At 39.1% G+C, this 21,407-nt stretch overlaps 1 protein-coding gene across 2 annotated transcripts in view; it reads right to left on the minus strand.

Moving 5' to 3' along the window:
- Positions 1-3,556: 3,556 nt before the first annotated feature.
- tmem108 (transmembrane protein 108) overlaps positions 3,557-21,407 on the minus strand; it is a 67,653-nt gene continuing 49,802 nt past the window's right edge. For both annotated transcript variants that reach the window (XM_039666663.2, XM_039666664.2), the window contains exons 3-5: positions 7,147-8,376; positions 6,764-6,915; positions 3,557-4,155 (exon numbers count right to left, since the gene is read on the minus strand). In XM_039666663.2, coding sequence (XP_039522597.2) covers positions 4,039-4,155; positions 6,764-6,915; positions 7,147-8,376 — 1,499 coding nt within the window. In that variant the 3' untranslated portion in view covers positions 3,557-4,038. The remainder of the gene's footprint in view (positions 4,156-6,763; positions 6,916-7,146; positions 8,377-21,407) is intronic.

Genomic DNA, 21,407 nt, shown 5'->3' on the forward strand with positions numbered 1-21,407 from the left:
AGTCACTGTCTTAATGAGTGAATCATTGATTGATTGACTGAACGATTCATTCATTCAAAAGCAAAGCAAGTGAAGTGTAATTTATGAATAGATCATTTAATTATTGACTCTCCTGATTAATTCAAAGCCATAGATTCGTTTAATAATGAAACATGTTGTTGCCTGGAGACGGACAACAGTTCAAGTCAAGCCACCTTAATTAATTTATTAGCTTATAACAGGCAAATTATGCATATCGGCTGCTTTTCAGCTCAAGTCAGTTCAGTGTTTATTCAGTTCTGTTGTAAATAAAAAACATCAATTATTAAATCTTAAAATCCATAATCATTTAAGCTCATTTCAGTTCTCATACCACAGCATCAGTACTGTCAGATCAATAATATTGTTGCGAGGCTGCTCTCCTGCTGGCACTGGCATCTGTCAAGTGAGTTGGAGATTTTGAGGTGCTCTTGGTGAGCCCCTCTTGTTTGGAGTTTGGTGTTGGTGACTTGAAGGTTGTTCTCAAACCCAGACATGGCTATGTGCCTAAAGTGCTTTCTACTTAGTTTATCACTTAATTGGCCCTTCCTCAGAGGATGGGAAGGCTAATCTACTCTGTCCTGTCAGAGCACTGAGATCTTTTAGACAATCAGAACAGCTCTTGTCTGCTTTGGTGGCTGGTCCAAGGGGTTGCGTCACAAAGCAGAGGACATCCAGATGTATACAGTAGTTGATGCTATTTCTCTGGTATACACCTCAGTGGGTCAGGCATTGCCTCTTCTTGGGCTTGGTCTTCTGGGGTTCCCATTCACGATATCTGTAAGGCGGCTGGTTGGTCCTCGCCTTCTGTTTGTCAAATTCTATAATATGGAGGTTCCTTCCCTGCAGGCAAAGGTCCTTTCAGTGTGAAATGTCATAATCACACATTCATTCATTCTTTATAAAAACCCGCCTCTGGCCGGTTATCATTCCCTTAATTTCGAAGACCCGACTGTGTCTGGTCTTATGTTAGGGGGCTGAAAGAAAATATGAATGTTTGGAAATTACATTATAGAAAGGTATATTATGAGGCCTGACGGTGTATACACTGGTTTCTGGCTGGCTCTGTAAGTTCTAGAGCTGCAGTTCAACCAGCTACTCAGTGCAGAATTTTGCATGGCGTCCCCACTGCGTATAGCTATGCAATCAGAAAGAACTCGGTTACTAACATACATTTTGGTTCTCTGAGAGTAAGGGAACGAGTATTGCGTAGCCAGCCGCACTGAGTAGCATGGCAATATTTCGAATGCCAAGCTTACATTAGCTATTCCCCACCCACTCACAAGCACAAGAGAAAAAATATTTTGTACTTACAATTTTAATACCCCTGGAACTCAATGGAAGTTGATTGAAGAGGCATAGTTGGTAGTGTTGTTATAACTAGTCAACTGAACCAACAATCTTTTCACAAAACTGACCAAACCTTGTCAGACTGTCAAAATCCATCAACATTGCGTGCATGAGCTACGTTCTGACAATCTAACGGAAAGTGGGTGAATATAAAAATACATGATAAAAACATTTTGTTAAACCACTTACAAGTGTTATATGTTGACAACACTATTACTTTTTGTTACAACTTTACATGAACAAATAGGCCAAATGGAATGCAAATGGAATGCATAGGATTGTGGGATATCAAAGGCAGCTTTGCTTATGCAGCCTTAGTTTCTACAGCAGTAAAAGTGGAAACGTTAGGATATTTTAATGCAAAAGTCTTGGTACAGTACAGTACTTACAGTATACTTACAGTGTAGTACTTATCTAGAAAGTACTGGCTAATATAAGATAAGTACATGGAACAGGGGTAGGTTCAGGGTTAGTACTAGTTATTACCCAGTATTTGTAGTTACTAGTTTAAGCATCCCTCTTGAACTGGATTTTATTTTATTTTTTTCAGATGGAACACACCAGCATAAAGCGTCTATGCGCAAGTGTCTACAGTATGTCTATATAGCCTAATATATTTGAATTGTTTTTATATTGGGAATATTTCTCAAATAACTCAATCCAGAGTTTGCTAAACTAAGACTATAACACCTAACTGCATTCTGGCATGTGATCGAGAGGGTTTGTAAAAGGGATACAAACATCTGTCGCCTTTTGAGAGACGATGAATGAATGGGTGAACGTCCCAGTAGTAACGCACAACAGCTTGTGAATAGAAAAGCTTCATTCAGCATATAGTGTGAACAGGGAAAATTCCAGAAACCATGTAACCCATTTAAATCAGGGGGAAAAGAAAACATTGGCATTTGTGCTCTACTTTGCTTTTTTAACATATTTTGCTTTAAATATTGACACTTTTAACAGATACAAAACCCTAAGATAGATAAAAAAATGAACTACAGACCGAGTAAGCTTCAAAAGCCTTTTTATTTGTATCGCTCAGCAGTAAAAAGTACAGTTTATGTGCTACAAAAGATTAGACATGATTCATATGTGAGAGCAGTTTTTTCTTGTCAGCAGAGCAATTATCGCTCCTTCTGCTTACATATTTAAAACTCATGCCAGCAAGGACGGAAACAATGAAAAAACAAATACATTTAAACTATATATATATATATTTAAATGTATATATATATATATATATATATATATATATATATATATATATATATATATATATATATATATATATATATATCTGCTAAGCATACAGCAAAAAAAAAAAAAAAATAGATATGTATTGAGAAAAGATGATAATATGGTCTTAAAACATGTTACCAACATTAGTGGCACATGTTCAAAGAAAGTACAAAATAAAATAGTTTCTCTGTATGTCTTTATATCTAACAATTACACATCCAGTGACATCATTGACATTCATTAAAAAAAAAAAAAAAACCTGTACAATAGAGCAGTAAGCACTGAGAATCAAAGAGAAATATAAGGAATTAATTTTGGTCTCATTTATTCTTGTCAATGTTCACACAAGGGACAGAGATAAACAGAACAAACACACTCATTCACCCTTCACTAAGAAAAAAGTGTTTTCTAACTATATATATATATATATATATATATAGTGCCAACCTGTAAAGCAATAGTAGTGCCAAAAAATGCATTTCCACTAAGTTATACAGTATAATGCTTAGCCCTGCTAAGTTGAACACAAACACATACAATATGAAAAGATATGATGTGAAATGTGGAGCACAGTAATATTACCATACAACGGCCTTTGTATGAGACATTTTATTTGCATTAAATAATTTTTTCTACTTGCTTGTGCAACTGTCGACGTGAATTTTAGGGTGTTAGGGTGTAACGAAACCTTGATAGAAACAAAATCTTGTTTCATATAGTCTAAAGACACATACACCTCAGATGCATGCAACAAGACATATACACTCATGAAAACATCTCCGACATCTAAGGAATGGGACAATTGGCTGGTGACTCATCTGGGGACAAACATCTCAGAAAGTCATGATTCGTCATCAATCAAATGCAAACAGGCAATCAACTCAAGTTTCTCCATTTTGGAAGTGAGGGTTGCTGTAGTACCCATTGGACCCATCCCAGAACCGTTCCAGAATCAATGCCCTTGCATCCCCTTACATACGTAATTCAAGTGCGGCAGGCTTTTTTTTTTTAAGTAATCATATTAAGTATTTTGGGTAACGTCACACAAGCATCCTTACACCACGCGCCATGTTTCTCAGCACTCTGCACAACCAAAGCCACTGGAACATATGAGCAACAACACTTACTGTTATTATTGAAAAAAGACATAAAAACCCTTATTACAATGAAGCATTGGTAGAAAATCCACATCAGAAAAATATGCAAGGGCTCCCCCTCATAGTAAATAACATTTGTTCATTTTTGTAATATTCTTTCAGCTCCTTGAAACCAGTTTCATATATAAACCGCAGTCTTTGAAGGTCCACCACATATATGTGTATATATATATATATATATTTATATTTATTTATATATATTCTTAAAAAATGCAAGCAAAGAAAAGAGACTGGAAAATCCTCAGGGATTTTGTCTCCTTTTAATATAATATGTTTAGATGTCAGAGGCCTTGTCTCTGTTGATAAAGAGAGTCTCTTGGCAAAAGGGGTTAACCAGAACCACGCCGCTGTCGCTGTAGTCACCATTAGGGGGCAGACACGTCTCCTGATCCTGAACACACAAAAAACAACATTAGCACTTGCTTTCAGGCTAACTAAAAAGCTAATCACTCAAAAGCAGCTGCTACAAAGCTAAATGCAGTTAAGGTGAAAGGAACAGGTATTCTATGTTCTTCTTATAGACACAAATGTGCTATGGTGTAGTGATTGAGCTCTATTGCCATGGAGACGCCGTCTGTGACATAAATGGGAGGAAATGAAGGAAGAAGCAGGTTAAATTGCACCTGTGGGGAAAGACAACTTATTATGAGGCTCTAGACTAGATTTTAATACGATGTTTTGTCATTCATTCATATTTGGTCACACATATTGGGATTTCTAATTCATACATCAAAATAAATACATCCATTGATTTAACTATTCTCAAATCTATCTATCTATCTATCTATCTATCTATCTATCTATCTATCTATCTATCTATCTATCTATCTATCTATCTATCTATCTATCTATCTATCTATCTATCTATCTATATATATATATATATATATATATATATATATATATATACTGAGGGACTACGAAAAATTGTCAATGGCATAAGATACAATAGTCAACTAAAAAACACTGAGGACAAAGGAATAAAGGAAGGGAGTGGATGTCTCTGTTGGTTCTCAAAGAGAGATAAAGGAAGATATGAACACCTGGTCACCGGCATCCAAAACATGATTCATCATCATCATCATCCCCATCATCATCATCACACTCCTGTCAGAAAATGCCAGCAAGCAGGAAGGAAAAGGTGGAAAACAAGAAGCATGGAGATGTTGAAATGGAAAATGTCAATGAAGGGATTATGGTAACAATCTGGCAAAAGGTTCAGGGGGAAAAAACAACTATAAACTAGTGCATTTTATATATAGAACTTATACACTGGACACCAGGTGGCGATATGTAACGTGAACGGGAAATCATGTTAAAACACTCTCAGTTACCATTAAGTGAGTTTTCAAGCACACATTGTCTTGATTGCAATGATTACTGTTCATTTCATAATGATATGATATGCCAATGATATGCCAGCAAAAAAAGAAAAAAAAAATGTAATCTAATTAATTACATGAATTGCATTCAATTAATCGTACATAAAATTTGGCTGAGAAATTACCCCCGAAATAAACTGCGCAGTGCTTCTGTGTTGTACGTCACATGTAGGCTCACTATTGGCCAATGCTGGTCATGTGTGTGATGCGTGTGACCTACAACCTAGAAGCGCTGCCCAGTTTCACAACGTTATCTCGAGGCCCACAGAGAAAGAAATTAATAGTTGAATAAAGTCTTTAATTTTGTTAGTTTTTTGCACACAAAAAGTATTCTCATCGTTTGATCAATTTAAGATTGAGCCACTGTAGTCACTTGGACTATTTTAACGATGTCTTTAATAACTTTTGGGCCGGCAAGTTTCGATCCCTTAGAGAAGCCTATGGAGGAGTTATCCAGTGATCCTTAATTTGTGTTCTGAAGATGAACAAAAGACTTACGGGGTTGGAACAACATGAGGTTGAGTAATTACTAACAGAATTTTAACTATCCCTTTAATGAGTGAGTCATTGAGCCATTTATTCAAATGATCTGTTCAAAAGGCTGATTCGTTCAGAAATGAAAATGCGGTTGAGTGTTCCTTTGAGAAGCGTTCTGGTACTGTTATGATCTTTATTTGGAAATATTTTCACACAAAAAATGTAATATTGTGTCTAAAATGTAAGTGACTTCATATGAATTACTTGTTTATTGAACTTGTCATATGAAATCAGTCACATTTTCAATCGTGATGGATGGTATTCAGTAAGCAAGCACAAGCCTTTTTTACTGTCAGACAGTCAGCGGCTGTTTGCGGATTAGTTGGCATTAGTCGGATTTTTTTAACAATGATAATTAAAGCATTTAATTAAATTTTAAATGAACAAATATGCAATAGCCAGAGTTGAGAAAAACATTTTTATTAAGACGTTGTTTATTAAAGGGGCACTTGGCAAATATTTCAACTTAATAAAACCATTTAGAATGGTCCATTTGAATGGTTCAATAACCTGTTCTGGAGAGAATGGTGGCTTTCCACACTTTTCCTAGCGTCCCTAGGCGGGAAACCAACCTTGAAACATGAGGACTAACGTCCCAGTATGTCTCGTGAGAAGCAAGAACGAGCGAGAAACACAAACAGCTTTGTGGCAATTCGACATAATTCTATCATATTGTGTATGATTTATTACCCACTCGGTAGATACAGCTCCACGCGATAGAGTTGGCCGGCTCCAATAATAACAGAAGCACATGAGCAGCGGTAGAAAGGGGGAGGAAGGCGCCGCAAGTGAGTGTTTTTATGACAGTGTTGTGAAATATAGCTATGCTGCACAGCTGTAGGGGGCGCTGATGAGAACACATGCCAAAACAAAAGTGGAAATGAGTGAAGATAAAACTAGAGTTGCCAAGTGCCCCCTTAAGAAAATGAATTCGGCATCTTATTTTAGGTGTGGGTGGCAATAGCACACCCTGGCACACCCGTGGCTACGTCAATGGTACATCACAAAACGGAAGAAAAGATGTGTTGCTACTTCCGTTACATCACAGCTATAAACACAAAAAGCAGTAGCAGTCAGTACCTCAGTCTCTAGTGATTGTATCTCGCGTGGGAGCTCCACAGCATGGCGGGTGAAGTAATCCATGGTGATGGCGTCATTCCAGTAGCTCAAGTTGTTCTCCTGAGAAGATGACTTCTTCTTTTTCCTCATACAGCATATGGTAAGTAGCACGGCTGAAGAGAAGAAGACATGAATTAAAAGATTAAAATTCAACATCTAGCTCTATTAGCTTTAAGACCACTTTTGAATTTGGTATGATGCGTTTCAGAAAAGTTGTACGCAAAATATACCAAGCCACAAAGGGAATATTATGTTATGCTGCTTCTGTGGAAAATTCCTGTCAAAAATGATGACAGAAAGCACAAATGTTCAAAGCTGGGTGAAGTGTGATATTGGTTACTCACAGCATGAGGAGACAGGCACGCTAATGGCAAGAACCAACCACACAATGTCCATTTTGTTCAGGCAGATGGTGAACTTTTTGTGATTAGGACCTAACGCAGGGCCCGACTGGTTTCCAGACCCCCATGGGCCTTGTGTGGTGGCTGGGACCTGCCTGTTCATGAAGCTCCCGCTAGCGGTGGAGGGTGCTTCTGATGTGTCCGGATCATTCGCTGCAGGCCATGAGGCTCCAGTGCTGTTGATGACGTCTGTGACATTAGTCAGGGAGACAAGGGAATCAATGGTCATGTTGGTGGTTCCATTACTACCACCTTGGACTTCCGCAGAGCTTCCACTCTCTCCTGAAGAATTATTGGATGTGGTAGAAGGTGGGGCTAGAGCTGGAGAAGGAGACTGGATGTCAGTTTGTGCTAAAGTCTCTCCCAACGTTTCCAAAGGGAGAGTGGGATTCTCTGTTGACGACACGTCACGCAATGTAATGGTGTGATGTGGAGCCGACTTGTCCTCATTCTGCCCTTTGTGGGTTTTTAAGGGTGAAATTAATGGTGATGACTGATGTTGTATAGGATCCATGGGGTCCTCTACTCCCATCTCTCCAGTATCTGGATTTTCCAAAAGGCCCTTTGCACTAGGGGTCACATCACTTTCAGTCCCTGAGAATAAAGAATGACCCAAGCCAGAATTTGTGGTTTGGTTTCCACTGTTCAATGCAGTAGCACTGATCTGATTCCTATAGAGCAAACCTGAGGGCTCAAACCGGTTCACTGGCTTTCTACTGATTGTACTCGGCGTATCTGTATTAGTGCTAAAGTTCTGCTCTTGTGTTCTGGGGGCGAAAAACCCAGAGGTCGTTCTATTGAACATACTTCCAGAGGTCATTTGGGGGGCTTCTGCTTTTGAAAGAGGGTTACGAGGTGGCTCCTGATCCCTGGGATCAACTGGATGGACCCCTACTATTGATGTCTGAACTATGGCAGAAGGTACAATGGTCTTCGGTGTCTGGAATGGGTCGACAGTAGTGGGTCTACGGATGGCTTCTAGAGAGGCCAGTGCCTGGTTGTGCAGATCCCCAGTGCTGGAACCCTCCTGCCAGCTCAAGGACCCCGGTGAGAGCGTGGAGAGGGTTCTTGTCCTCGTTGACATGGAGATAAGGTCTCGAAGGGTTTGGCTGGGGTAAAGCTCTTCTGCAGAGAACACCAGCCCAACTGGCGCAAACAGAATCAGTAGAACACCTGAGAAAGGAAAACAGTGAGAGGAATTTAGACAAAAATCTTTTATGCAAATACCAAATCAAGTACTCACTGCACCAAGGAAACATTTAATTCAAGCTTTATTAGTCCACAATAAGGTTCTTACAGCGCCATTCAGAGATGAGTCAAGGAACACTTTTGAACAGTCTGAATGCTGGTATGGTTACTAAGTGTCTTGATGACATCAGCACAAATGGGCGGGACCCTGCTTTATGGTTCAAAATGGTGTTTTATGTCACCAATCCATACTTAAAAACATAGATAACACCTGATGATCAGAGTAAGGACATTGTTTCATCTGCATGCTATTTTAGTTGCTATAGAAACCAAGATTCAGCTCTTAGAAGATGGAAGGCAGTGAGAGATGAGAGAGCAACATCACAAACAATATCAAGAAGACATCTGAGTCTGAGTCAGTTCAAGACCAGCTACTGAACAATTGTCATTGTTGACGTCATTGTTGACCTGTAAGTGTTCAAAATGTGACATTCTTTTTAAGATATGTGCTTAATGCTATACACAAAGGTCCCTTCTAAGACTCTTTCTTTATTCAATAATGACAACAAAGCTTAATGACCCGACCAAAGCATGATGTAAAGGAAAATTACATCATGACACCACTGATTGGCTGATTGCAACACAAAAACAAACAGTCCCAAACACTTCACGAGTGACTATCATGAATAACAAACTTCATTGGAACAAACATACTCTGTTGCATCGATCAACAATAAGATAACAAGTTGATTGTGTAAAGGATTAGTGAATCAGGAGTTTCCTACCAATCACAATCTGCCCTTGCTGAACAAGCTGTGAAGAAAAGAGAAAAACAGACAGTTTTTCTTTTAAGTGCTAATGCTAATTCATAATTACCATATCAAACACAAGCATGCCCATGCTAGAAACCGACATGGCTATGATGACAACATGACCATGCTGATTTCAACGTTCACTAAAAACAGTACATCAGAATTGAAAGTATTTGCCATGTCCCTTTTTTTGGAATCAAAAGATATTACATCTCCCATTCAGCCATTCCAATCTAACACAGCATTAATAAAACATCACCCTGTAAATAAAACATGAATCACTGCTTATTTCACAACAAAGTGGCGCGTTTAGATCAGGCACAAGCTCTCAAGCTCGCTCCCCTCTGAACACATCCCAGAGCGTTTAACAAGCCGTGGATCTGAAGGTTCACACAGCCACTGAAATCATCTGATCATGAGCTCCTTGGTCCCATGTAAACACACCACTGTCTTATTAGCCAAGTCATGTTTTATAATTTATAATTTAAAAAATGTTAAAAGTTTGGAAATGGCTTTCAAGTCTGTTAGCATTAAAAAAAAATCAGCGATTACTCAGTTTGGACTGAGTTTTTATCTTGGTATTTTGATGGCTTGTCTGTTCCCTCCCTCTGGGTTGTGTTCTGTTGATATGAATGATGTGTAATATCAAAGATTAGCAAATGAGAAAATCAGAAGCCAACAAACTCTGAGATCCCATCGTTAAAGACAAAATACAAGCATTCTAGCATGCTAATCTAGTCTGTACTAGCATGCTAATCTGCTGTACAGCCAAAACAATCTTATCGCAGTGAAACAATCTGTATTGTAAAAAGCGCTATGAAGTTGACTTGACTTGATTTAATCTTACTATATCTGCCATATGGAATAGTAGCATAGTGTCACTGAACGCGCGGCTGTCACTGAGCCTTCAACTCTCTCCGGCCTCACACGCTCCCTGTCATCCCAGTTCAAGAACTGCACTGATTCCTTGCAGATGTATTGCAGATGGATTTGACTGCCTCAGCTCCGTCATTACAGAACACTTCGCCACCACATGATCCAGCAGCCTTCCAGCGTCTTGCTTCCGAGGTTTCTTCCCAGGCATCTGTGTTAATCGCACACCAACAACAGCTGGTCAAGTTAACTAATCTCACAGACGAGCTTGTGAAGTCCGTGCAAACCCTCTCTCAGCAGAACGCGGCCGTTGCTCAAGCTTCCGCAGCTCCTGCTCCCTTAACATCAAGCGTGAGTACGACTTCAAGCAACCCTAAATTATCTTTCCCTGAGAAGTTGAATGGCTCATCTGCTGCCTGTAGAGGATTTCTGTTGCAGTGCGACCTATTTAAGGAGGTAAGGAGCCAGAAGAGCTGCTCCTCGCATTAAGTGAAGGGAGTTCCACCGAGGCTGACTACACGCTTTCCTTCCGCACCCTGGCAGCACAAACGGGTTGGACGGAGGAACCACTTAAGTTGCTTTACCGAAGTGGTTTGGATATGAATCTGCAAGGGGAATTGACTTGTCATGAATGGAAGGACCCTCGGAGAGCTCGCCATTCGTCTCGACAATCTCATCCACTCTCGAAGCGCACCTTTCTCGCCCAGTCTCTTCGCTAATCCACCAGCCAGCATGGATTTCAGGCCCATGCTGGTCGGCTTCACACGTCTCACCACGTAGGAATGTGAGAGAAGAAGATGCGGAATAAATTGCGCCTGTACTCTGCTCAAGCTGGTCATCTAAGAGCTTCTTGTCCTGTGAGATCCAGATCCAGAAATCCTTTTGTGGTGCGTTCTTTGATTAATCCTCCCAACTCTCCCAGTCTAAGGAAGTATTTGTGAAACAAGGGCTTTTATTGACTCTGGAGCCGCAGGGAATTTTGTCGATCTAGAGTTTGCTTTGTCTAATCATCTCTCTCTCATCCCTTTCTGAGTCCCGTGTGGCTGTGGCAGCCCTGAATGGACGCCCCCTGGGGACAGGGGAGGTACAATACATCATGCAACCTCTTACTCTCAACTTTGGGTCTTGTCACACAGAGAGAATTCAGTTGTACACAATCAGCTCACCACTTCATCCTGTAATTCTGGGATTGCCTTGGCTTGAGAGACACAACCCTCTAATTTCCTGGGCTGAGAGGAGAATTACTCAATGGTCTCCATTCTGTCAGGTCCACTGCTTGCCTGCTCTCTGTGGTCCTGAATCAAGCCACAGTTCCTCCGAGAAGTTGAACATGCAAGGAGTTCCTGTGGTCTACCATGATCTTGCCCTGGCATTCAGCGAGAGAGAAGCTTCACTTCTACCCCTGCACCGGGCCAGCGATTGTGCTATTGACCTTCTACCTGGAGCCGTTCCCCCGCACGGCTGAGTGTTTCCACTGTCACAACCGGAAACTGAGGCTATGAATTCGTATACCGAGGAGCAGCTTGCTAAAGTTTCATCACCACTTCCACATCTCCCGTCCACTGGGTTTTTCTTCATAAAGAAGAAGGATGGGAGTCTTCGACCCTGCATCGATTTCCGAGGTCTCAATGAGGTAACCATGAAATATTGTTATCCCCTGCCTTTAGTGCCAGCAGCCCTGGATATGCTTCGCTCAGCCTGTTACTTCACCAAGCTGGATTTGAGAAACCTTTACAACACCATTCGCATGCGGAGGGGTGATGAGTGGAAGTCGGCCTTTTCTACAAGCACAGGGCACTATGAGTATCGGGTTATGCCGTTCAGGCTGTCCAATAGTCCTTCTGTGTTCCAGTCATTTGTTAATGAGATCTTTCGTGACATGCTGAATCAGAAGGTTATTGTTTATATTGATGACAACTTGATTTTTTCAGAGACCCTCGAAACACATCCAGGGTGTGCGTGCAGTCCTCAAACGCTTAATTGAGAACCAGTTATATGCCAAGATTCAGAGTGCGAGTTTCATCAGAACCCGGATCGCCTTCCTAGGATATGGGGAGACTTCAGCGTTTACCCGGCTGAAAGAGAGGTTCACGTCTGCACCCATTCTCCATCATCCTAACCTAGAGGTGTTCACCGTGGAGGCACTGGAGTGGGTGTGATCCTGTCTCAACGCCACGGTAACCCCTCTAAAATGTTTCCCTGTGCCTTTTTCTCCCGCAAGCAGAATGCAATTGAGCTTCTGGCCATGAAGCGGCCTTGGAGGAGTGGAGGCACTAGCTGGAGGGTACACGTCAGCCTTTCACCGTTCTCACTGACCACAGAAATCTTCAATATATCACATCCGCCAAGCGTTTGAATGCTTGTCAGGCTCGCTGGTCATTGTTCTTCTCCCGCTTCAATTTCAAGATCATGTACAGACCTGGGTCTAAGAACGGGGGAAGGCCGATGCTCTGTTTCGCCAGTTCGAGGAATTCAACGAAATCTCCAAGCCAGAACCCTTCCTTCCTTCTACTTTGATTGCGGCTCCTGTGCAGTGGAATATTCTCTCGGAGGTGACTGAGGCACAACAAGCTCTTCCGGTACCGCCTGAATGTCTATTGGGTCGCCTTTTCGTACCCCTCAAACTCCGTGATCGGGTGCTTCAATGGGTTCACTGCACACTCAGCGCTGGACACCCAAGTATTTCTGCTACAGTACAGCTAGTTTCCAACCGCTTGTGGTGGTCCACACTCTGGGCTGATGGGCTGGACTGTTCCATCTGTAACTTTCAAATCTTCCCACCTTAAACCTGCCGGTGTCTTACAGCCACTTCCAGTGCCTCAACACCCATGGTCCCACATCGCCGCAGATTTTGTAACTGATTTGCCTCCGTCTCAGGAATTTTCAACTGTTCTGTCAGTTGTGGATCACTATTCTAAATCCTGTCATTTTATCCCCCCGAAGGATCTACCCACTGCCATGCAGACTGCGGAGGTACTTCTCATATTTAGTACAGGATAATATATGAAAGGATACTATGCTTGAAGTGTCCAACATTCCACACTTTTCCCCACATCAGATTTTTTGGTTAATTAAGTACATCATCCAGGTATTTTTCTTTTTGGAACTTTTAGCTTGAACATACTCACACTCTATACTACAAAATGGCATAGAATAGTGGATAAGTACCTTTACTACCTTTACTGTATCTAACTGCCATATGGAAAACTAGCATATATACTAGAATGTACAGAAAGTTATGGAATTGTGTAGAAAAGTGATGAGTATCCTTAAAAGATTTGGTACTACTAAGGTGATCTTTGAAAAATCCAAAGCTTGAGCAGAATCCCAGAAGTAGCATAACAGGTTATGAATTGCCAGATTATCAATCGTCAGTTTGATTATTTCAGGCTGTTTTTGTAATTTTTCCTTGTAGGACCATCAGTGAACAGACTGTGGGTGGTCTGTCTGAGTCACAGATTAGGAGTATGATTGTTTGAGGAGTATGAGATGTTGTTCCAGAAACAACAAAGGATGATCCAGAAACATGTCCAATAGCAAATCATGTTAATCCACGAATGACATACTGTATGTGTGTGGTTGTATGTGTGAATGAATGGAAGTTCTGAAGAAGGCAAGATAAATATTACTATTCTTTGCTTTTAAAAACACTGGCATTACCAAGGTTATCTCCCATCCATCAACGAATGACTCACTCTCTTGTGACATTTATGCTCATACACACTCTTATACTTGTCTGACTCACAGTGTAATAGTGAGGGGGAGGCGGGGGAGGCAGAGGAGGACAGCACATAACACAATCACAGCACTGGGTGAAAACACACACTGGATACTTTGCAAGATGAGCACTGGACCACAAGAGGCATGTAGGAGTTAACTCAACTACATGCACTTCTAATGCCTCGGTGCTTGATTTTTATTAAAACTATACCAGATTTTGGGGTGGTAATATTTTTTTTTTCTTCACTAAAGTCACCTTTATTTAATGAAAAATGCATTTTTATATTGTGTGGGGTGGTAATGGCGCAGTTGATAAGACACATGCCTTTAGTGTGAGAGACCCGGGTTCAAATCGACACCAATGTGTCCCTGAGCAAGACACTTAACCCCTAGTTGCTCCAGAGGCGTGCGACCTCTGACATAGCAATTGTAATTGAATAAATGTAAATGAAATATAACAATTTAAAATAACTTGTTTGGTTTCTATTTTAATAAATTTAATTTATCTCTGTGACAGCAAAGTTTCATTTTCAGCATCATTGCTCTAGTCTTTAGTGTCACACGATCCTTCAGAAATCATTCTAATTGTCATGATCACAGTGAATATAAGGTCCACAGAAGAAGATAAAGATGAATTCAAAAATAAAAGTATTTAATCAAACAAACAAGATAATCCACAAGTAACGAAAGACCAAAAAAATAACAGACAATCAAGGTAGAGAAACGAGGAACTTAAATACACACTGATAACAAACTAAAAGATTAACAGGTGTGATGATCAGATGAATTGCCATAGCAACTAACGATCACAGGAAGCATGAACAAAGACAACAGGAAATCCACTATAATGAAACTAAATGAGCAAATGAATATACCTGACACTAATATTCTGATTTGGTTCTCAAAAACATTTCTTATTTTTGTGGAAACTGTGATGCATTTCAAAACAACAGTTCTTATTCACTAGTACCAATAATTTGACATCATTTTATGATCTAAAATCATATGCATTTAGGATGCACACAATGAAATTAGCCTTAACAAGTCAAATGAGCCAAGCCTAGAAAGAAGTACCCATTCACAGAATGAAGGGGTGTGTGTGTGCGTGTATTAATCAATGTCACATACAGCATATGTGTGTGTGTGTGTGTGTGTGTGTGTGCATGCAATGTTATGGTCAGGTGTAATTAGCCAGAGCAACAGCACTATGCTGATAGAGTAAACCTAACCAGGTCTAACACAGACAGAAAGACCTCCTCTTTCACACAGAAACAGAAGAGGTGTCAGCAAAGAAAGCAAATTCAAAAACCAAAATGATGGAAAGTCCAGCAAAAACATTCATTATGTAACGGAGTGAATGGTGCTGTAAAGAAAGGAGAGTTGCGAATCAAAAGAGAGTGACAAGACACTAGAACATGCACAAAATAGCTGAGAACCCGAATAAAACGTAGAATATAATTGAAAACGCATATGCAAAAGTTCTTTGTTATTGTTCAGTAGATAAATTAGTTTGACAAGCTAGAGCTTGCACATGGAATGATTAACCTTGCAATAATTGCTTCCTCTGTTTCTGTGCTAAAAAAATGACTTTCATTACAAAATTACATGCGCTGCCAACTGCTGATTTAAAATACAACGTTCACAGATGGATGGGGGCAGGAGTCTTTCTCTGACGTAGAATTATATCACAGTTTTTGTTTCAGGTCTTTTATATTTTGGAACTTTCTTAAAAATAATTAAAGAAGATTTATGAAAATGTTGTTTCTCCAGAAGAAATTTTGAGAAATGTTCACGCTGCTTTTTCTCATACAAGAAAAGAGTGCTATAATAGTACCATAAAAGTCCATATGATTATCATTTAAGCCATTAATTACTGAAAATAAGTTGTGCAGCACGTGCCAAATTTTTAAGAACTTTTTTTGCAGATAACATCTTAAATCTCATATGGACTTTTTTTTTTACTTTATGGCAATTTCTTGTAATTTCAACAGCTTGACAGCCCATAGTATATTTGTGAACAATCTTTAAAACATGTTTTGTATTCCCCCCAAAAAAGAAACGGTGATATTGATACTATTAAGCATCAGTGAGCGGCAGTTTAACCCTAAGTGCCAGGTCAAAAGCCAGCTAGCTATTAGTATGTATTGCTCCAGCAGGCCTGAACCACAATCTTGATTATAATTTCCATCTTCAAATGTATGCAAGGTCACGGAAAGGGGGAAATTAACAGAAAGGAAAAGTCTTTGGAATGTTTATGTAGCCTGTGACATTCCTAAAATCATACATATAGCTGACATTAATAAATCACATGAAAGAACCATCCTGCACACTGTGATCCTTGAACTGTCTGCATGTCTCTCACATTAAAGCTGCAGATACTGAGATCTCAAATGGCCTCGACAGCTTGTATGGGTTTACAGCTTATCTTCCCATCCATCATTCAGTATTACACACTAGCCTCACCTCCAGAGACAACGAGCCAAGATGGCATCTGCAGTATGAGGCTGAACAGTGTTGACTGACAAAACGGTCTGCTTGGATCGGAAAGACACGGGTCGGGTTCGATTATTAGTGGCCTTGGGTCTCAGGTAATTTCAAATAAATGTGCTTTTTCCGAATGGACCCAAGAAGACCCGAATTCTTTTAAACTATGTCGGCCATTTAATTATTTAGATAATTACTGTGAATATTGGAAAAATAATGATGTCATTTCTATTCATCAGGTACTCTCATGTCACAATACCCTAAACAACGATACCCTCATGTCACGATTCAAAACATATATTGCGATACTGAACTCACTATACGATATTATTGCAATACTCCAAGACATGATAAAAAGTTAACAAAAAATGTACTGTTGATTAAAATGCTAAATTTAATATTACATTGTGGGTGTCAACGAATAGGCTTTGACTTTGATGGTGAACAAAATAAAAATATTCATGATTCTGAAGCTGAAAACTATTAGATGAATATGCTTGCACTCTTTCACTGACTAAATATATTTAAAATAATGTAGGCTGGTTTTTACTAGTAACATAAGACATTTGGCATTATCAGGTCCCACAAATATTCCCCCCTTTGCATTATTATACAATATATTTAACCCTCTGTGGTCTAAGGTGTTTTGGGGGTCCTTGAGATGTTTTGTCATGTGACGTGTGCTTTTTTCAGTTGCTTATAAACAAATTAATGACACAGGTGAAATTACACTATATTTAGCACAAACAGGGCTACCATAATATGTGACCAACATGTATGTATATGTTTGTATTTTTGAGAGAATATTGTTATGCGTGGTTATTGAAAAAACTAAAAATGAAAGTTTCTGAAATAAGGCCACAAAACATACGAAATATGCGTCCATGCACATTACTTTTGAAATCTGAAAAACATCCTGCCTAATCATTCGCATAAAACTGTGAATTGGGTTTTATTGTGAAAAACATATATATTTTTTTGTTTTCCAAGGCAATATGCGAATGAAAATAGGACACAATCGCACACATCAGCATTAATGCTTTGCTAGCTGCACACATACAGCAGACGGCGACATGTCCACTCTACATGATGAGCACCCAGTGGAAAATTGAACAAGCTTCCCTGTAGCGAAAACCACACTGGTTCACAGTGATAAACTAGCCACTGAGTCAAGCAGAAAATGCAAAGGGAAGGTGCAGGGAAAAGGCCTATTCTAGGTGTTTAGCCAAAGCATTGATTAGCACAGTGCTTTGCAGAGACACTCAATAACTAGCAAGTCTGGCGGTTTCCCAAAAGAACAGATGTAAACACTGTTCTTTTGGTAATGAACCTTTATATCCTCCCATGACCCCCTCGCTCTTTTATAAATGGTGTTTAATCTCTGTCACATTAATTGGTCTGGGAAACCAGCTGAAATTAGTATTCTGAAGCAGCGTATGTTTTTAACCTTGAGATAAAAGTCTAATAAGTTACAGAATAAGATGCAGAAACCTTCTGAGACATGTATACACCTGGTGTTAACAACTGTATCTGGGAAGAATAACTTTTTTTCTTAAATATACAACAAAATACAGTTTATACAATAAATAGATCTTACCAACCCCAATCTTTTGAGTGGTATTTTGCTTGAAAAATATTTTGAATTCATAAATACTACTATGTACAGTACATCAATATCAATAAAATTCATTTTTGAGAGGTTTCGATCACAAAATGTTACATCCTGAATGAAAATGAACTGATATTTTAAAGAGTAAATAAAACACTTAGCCAACTTTTTTTAGTTAATGATCTGTAAGGATGGATCTTTATTAATACCAGTCATTGATTCGAGTAACTTTTTTGGCATTTGTTTATAAAGTGTTCTATTTCTACAATATATGATGTAAAAACGTCTTAGTGCTGCCCTCTTCAGGTTGGAACGGTGGCTACTGCAGTTGAATTCTCCTATTGGATGTTTGCGGTGGTACGTGACACAGCGGTTGTTGGTGACGTAGGCAAGTTCCATACAAAGAGATGCGTCTCAGGTGCACGCCCCCCTCCGATGGGCTCTGCCCACTTTTCCAGCATTTTTCAAATATTGCCAGTGGGTGGAGTCAGGCTCTGACCAGGGGTTTAGTTACCCTTTAAAAGATAAACTGATCTTGATGCTTTACCATATTTGACACATTTGAGATGCACGTCAATATCAGATGTACAGTAAATGGCAATATGTCTCATTTGAACACTTGTGATCAGACCACACAACGTTTTTACTGGAACCATGATCTAAAATATAATCTCCTTTGTCTTCCAAATTTTAGCTGTTGACATGCTAACAGAGTGAGATGCTAAATCGAATCTCTCTTTGACAGTCGCACAAAGGATTATTTTAAGCTATAAATGTGAACAAAACCAAAACAATGAATCCAACCAACAACAAAAAAATTCCATCGGTGTCTCTTTGGGAGTTGGCAGTTTTTTAAAGTTAGGGATAGTTACCCCAGAGGATTGTGGCTTGCTTTGGGCACTTCCTGTGTTGAGGGAGGGGCAGGGTGGTGCAGATGTGAGCTCATAGATAAGGAGTGAACCATAACACCCTCTGATAATGGCTTCCTGTTTTGTGATTTAGGTTGCGCTGGTCCTCTGCAATGCCTCTGAACTTTCGGATGTTTATCCAATCAGAAGGGCGGACGAACGAGGTGCTTTGGGCAACAAAATAATCAATTTGTTTGCCGAATACATCAAGTCTGTCATTTAAAGGGGCACCAACAGTTTCCTTTGGCTGCACAGGAAGTAAACATTTTAAACAGGAAATTCCTAACACATAAGTAATATCACTGGGATATTCCTGCTCAAAATAGTTGTGACAATGAAATAACGGCCAGGCAGTGAAACAGTGCATTGGGACTTTTGAAGGAGCATTCCTTTTATTTTCCAATTTAGGATGTTATTTGGCAAAAGCCATTTTAATTCAAATAGCCCCACAATTGCCATCTGTACTTCAGGGAGAACAGCAATCATGTCATAACTGCACGAGAAAGCCATCCGCTAAATTTAGTTTACTTTAATCGAATGGTGGCATTCCCTGCAGATGAGTGTGCAGATGAATAGATAGACATGGAAGACACAAACAGTGAGACAAAGAAGATTGCGCTTGTAATCAGTAGGGTACAACGGGGCTAAAGGCACACCTTAAGAACAAATTTGCTTTTCACTATTCCCAAAGTGCATTATGCAGACAATAAATATGTGTGTGTATTGAACATTTTTGTGTGAAAATAAATCCCAAACGAAGTTTATTTTGTGTAAAAATCATATAAATGTAGCTCATGTGGCTATATGCTGGCTTTTTACCTCGTAACAGGCTCACCAGCATGGGGTAAAAGCAGTGGTGGAGGAAGTACTGAATCTCAGTACTTAAGTAAAAGTACAAATAATCAGATAAATATTTACTTTAGTAAAAGTAGAAGTAACACAATGACAACCATACTTAAAAAGTAAAAAGTACCTGATTTTAAATGTACTTTAAGCATTAAAAGTAAAAGTACTTGCATAACAATTGATTCTCTTAATGACTATTTTCTAATGATTGATAAAACATTTAATTCTAATTCATTCAAACTAAGACTCCTATAATGATGTTCAATAATGATGGAAAAAAATTGTTGTCACCATTTCTGAAACAAGCTTGCAATTAGGCAATATAAACCATATACTAACTTATGTTAATAACTATGTTTGGCAGTAAACGCGATTCATTTATGGTATAATTATGAACCTCTTGGCTTGCCATAATCCTAACGAAACGTATACACACGGTGTGTTTCCTATGCACTTAAAAACAAATTTTCGCGTATAAATTGCACGATAAACACACTGCGTGTGAGACGCATTTAGTTGATGTATCTATGGCAACCAAATGTCACTGGTGAGACAAACGTGCAACGAACGGACGGTCAGATTACATTTTGGAAGGGGAAAAACTGATCAGAAAATGTAATGAAAAAGTAACAGAAGTTGTAGAAATGTAGTGGAGTAGAAAGTAAAATAATTGCTGCAAAATGTAACAAAGTAAAAGTAAAAAGTATGCACTATTTATTCTACTTAAGTAAAGTAAAGATACGTGAAAAATGTACTTAAGTAAAGTAACAAAGTATTTGTACTTCGTTACATTCCACCACTGGGTAAAAGGGACCCATTATTTACACAAATACTTTAGCTGATGACTTTACGATTGTATGATAGATGTACGATTACTAAACAGTTCACATATATGGAGATTTCAAAGTCACCTGCAGAGGACCAGAACCACCGTAGTCTTCAGTGTCTACATTCTCAGATCAGACAGCCTCAGAAACACTGAATTCAAATAAAAAAATGACCTGAATCTCTCCAAGCACTGAAAACACTTTTTCCCTAGACACTAACTCTATTGAGATCACTTTAAAAAAAATCGCTAAAACACACAGCCTTAAAAATATGTTTCATTGAAACTTTTTGATGGATATCAGACCTTTTCATAACACTCATGTTGGATTTTTGTGAGCATGGAGTCAAACAGAATTTTCTGTGATGAAATCTCTTTTTAAAGTTGTTCTACAGAGAGAAAGTCTCTTTCCGACCTCATGTTCCTGATACATTTCACACTTTCGTGTTGGATCTCAGCCAGACTGATATCAAGCGCGTGTCACCAATGCTAATATTCTGCAAGTTTTCTGAGTCAAGAGCCAAAATAACACACCAAGATAACATCGATGGGATGTGCCGATGGGATTTTTAAAATGGTTAAATTAGCCGGATTTCTTTCTGCTGTCTGATCCACAGAAATGATAAAGACCACTCATCTATAAATACTCATTTATACTGTGTTTAATAAATGAAGCAATGTTAGAAGTATATAACTGTATAAGTATATACAATTATACATCAATGCCAGACTAGCCAAAATATACCCAGACAGAAACAACACTTGCAATAGATGTGGACAGTATTCAGCCAATCATACTCACAGAGATTTGGTTTAAAATATGTGGCACTAAAAAAAAAAAAGTTAATATATTAGTCACTCCAAACCCTTCGACAGCTTAGTTTGAAATTCCTTTTTAAGCCTAATTTGGCCTCATACATACAAGAGGTTGTTGCTTT

The sequence above is a fragment of the Pimephales promelas genome, chromosome 22 (assembly GCF_988280905.1).
Source record: "Pimephales promelas chromosome 22, fPimPro1.hap1.1, whole genome shotgun sequence".
Lineage (NCBI taxonomy): Eukaryota > Metazoa > Chordata > Actinopteri > Cypriniformes > Leuciscidae > Pimephales > Pimephales promelas.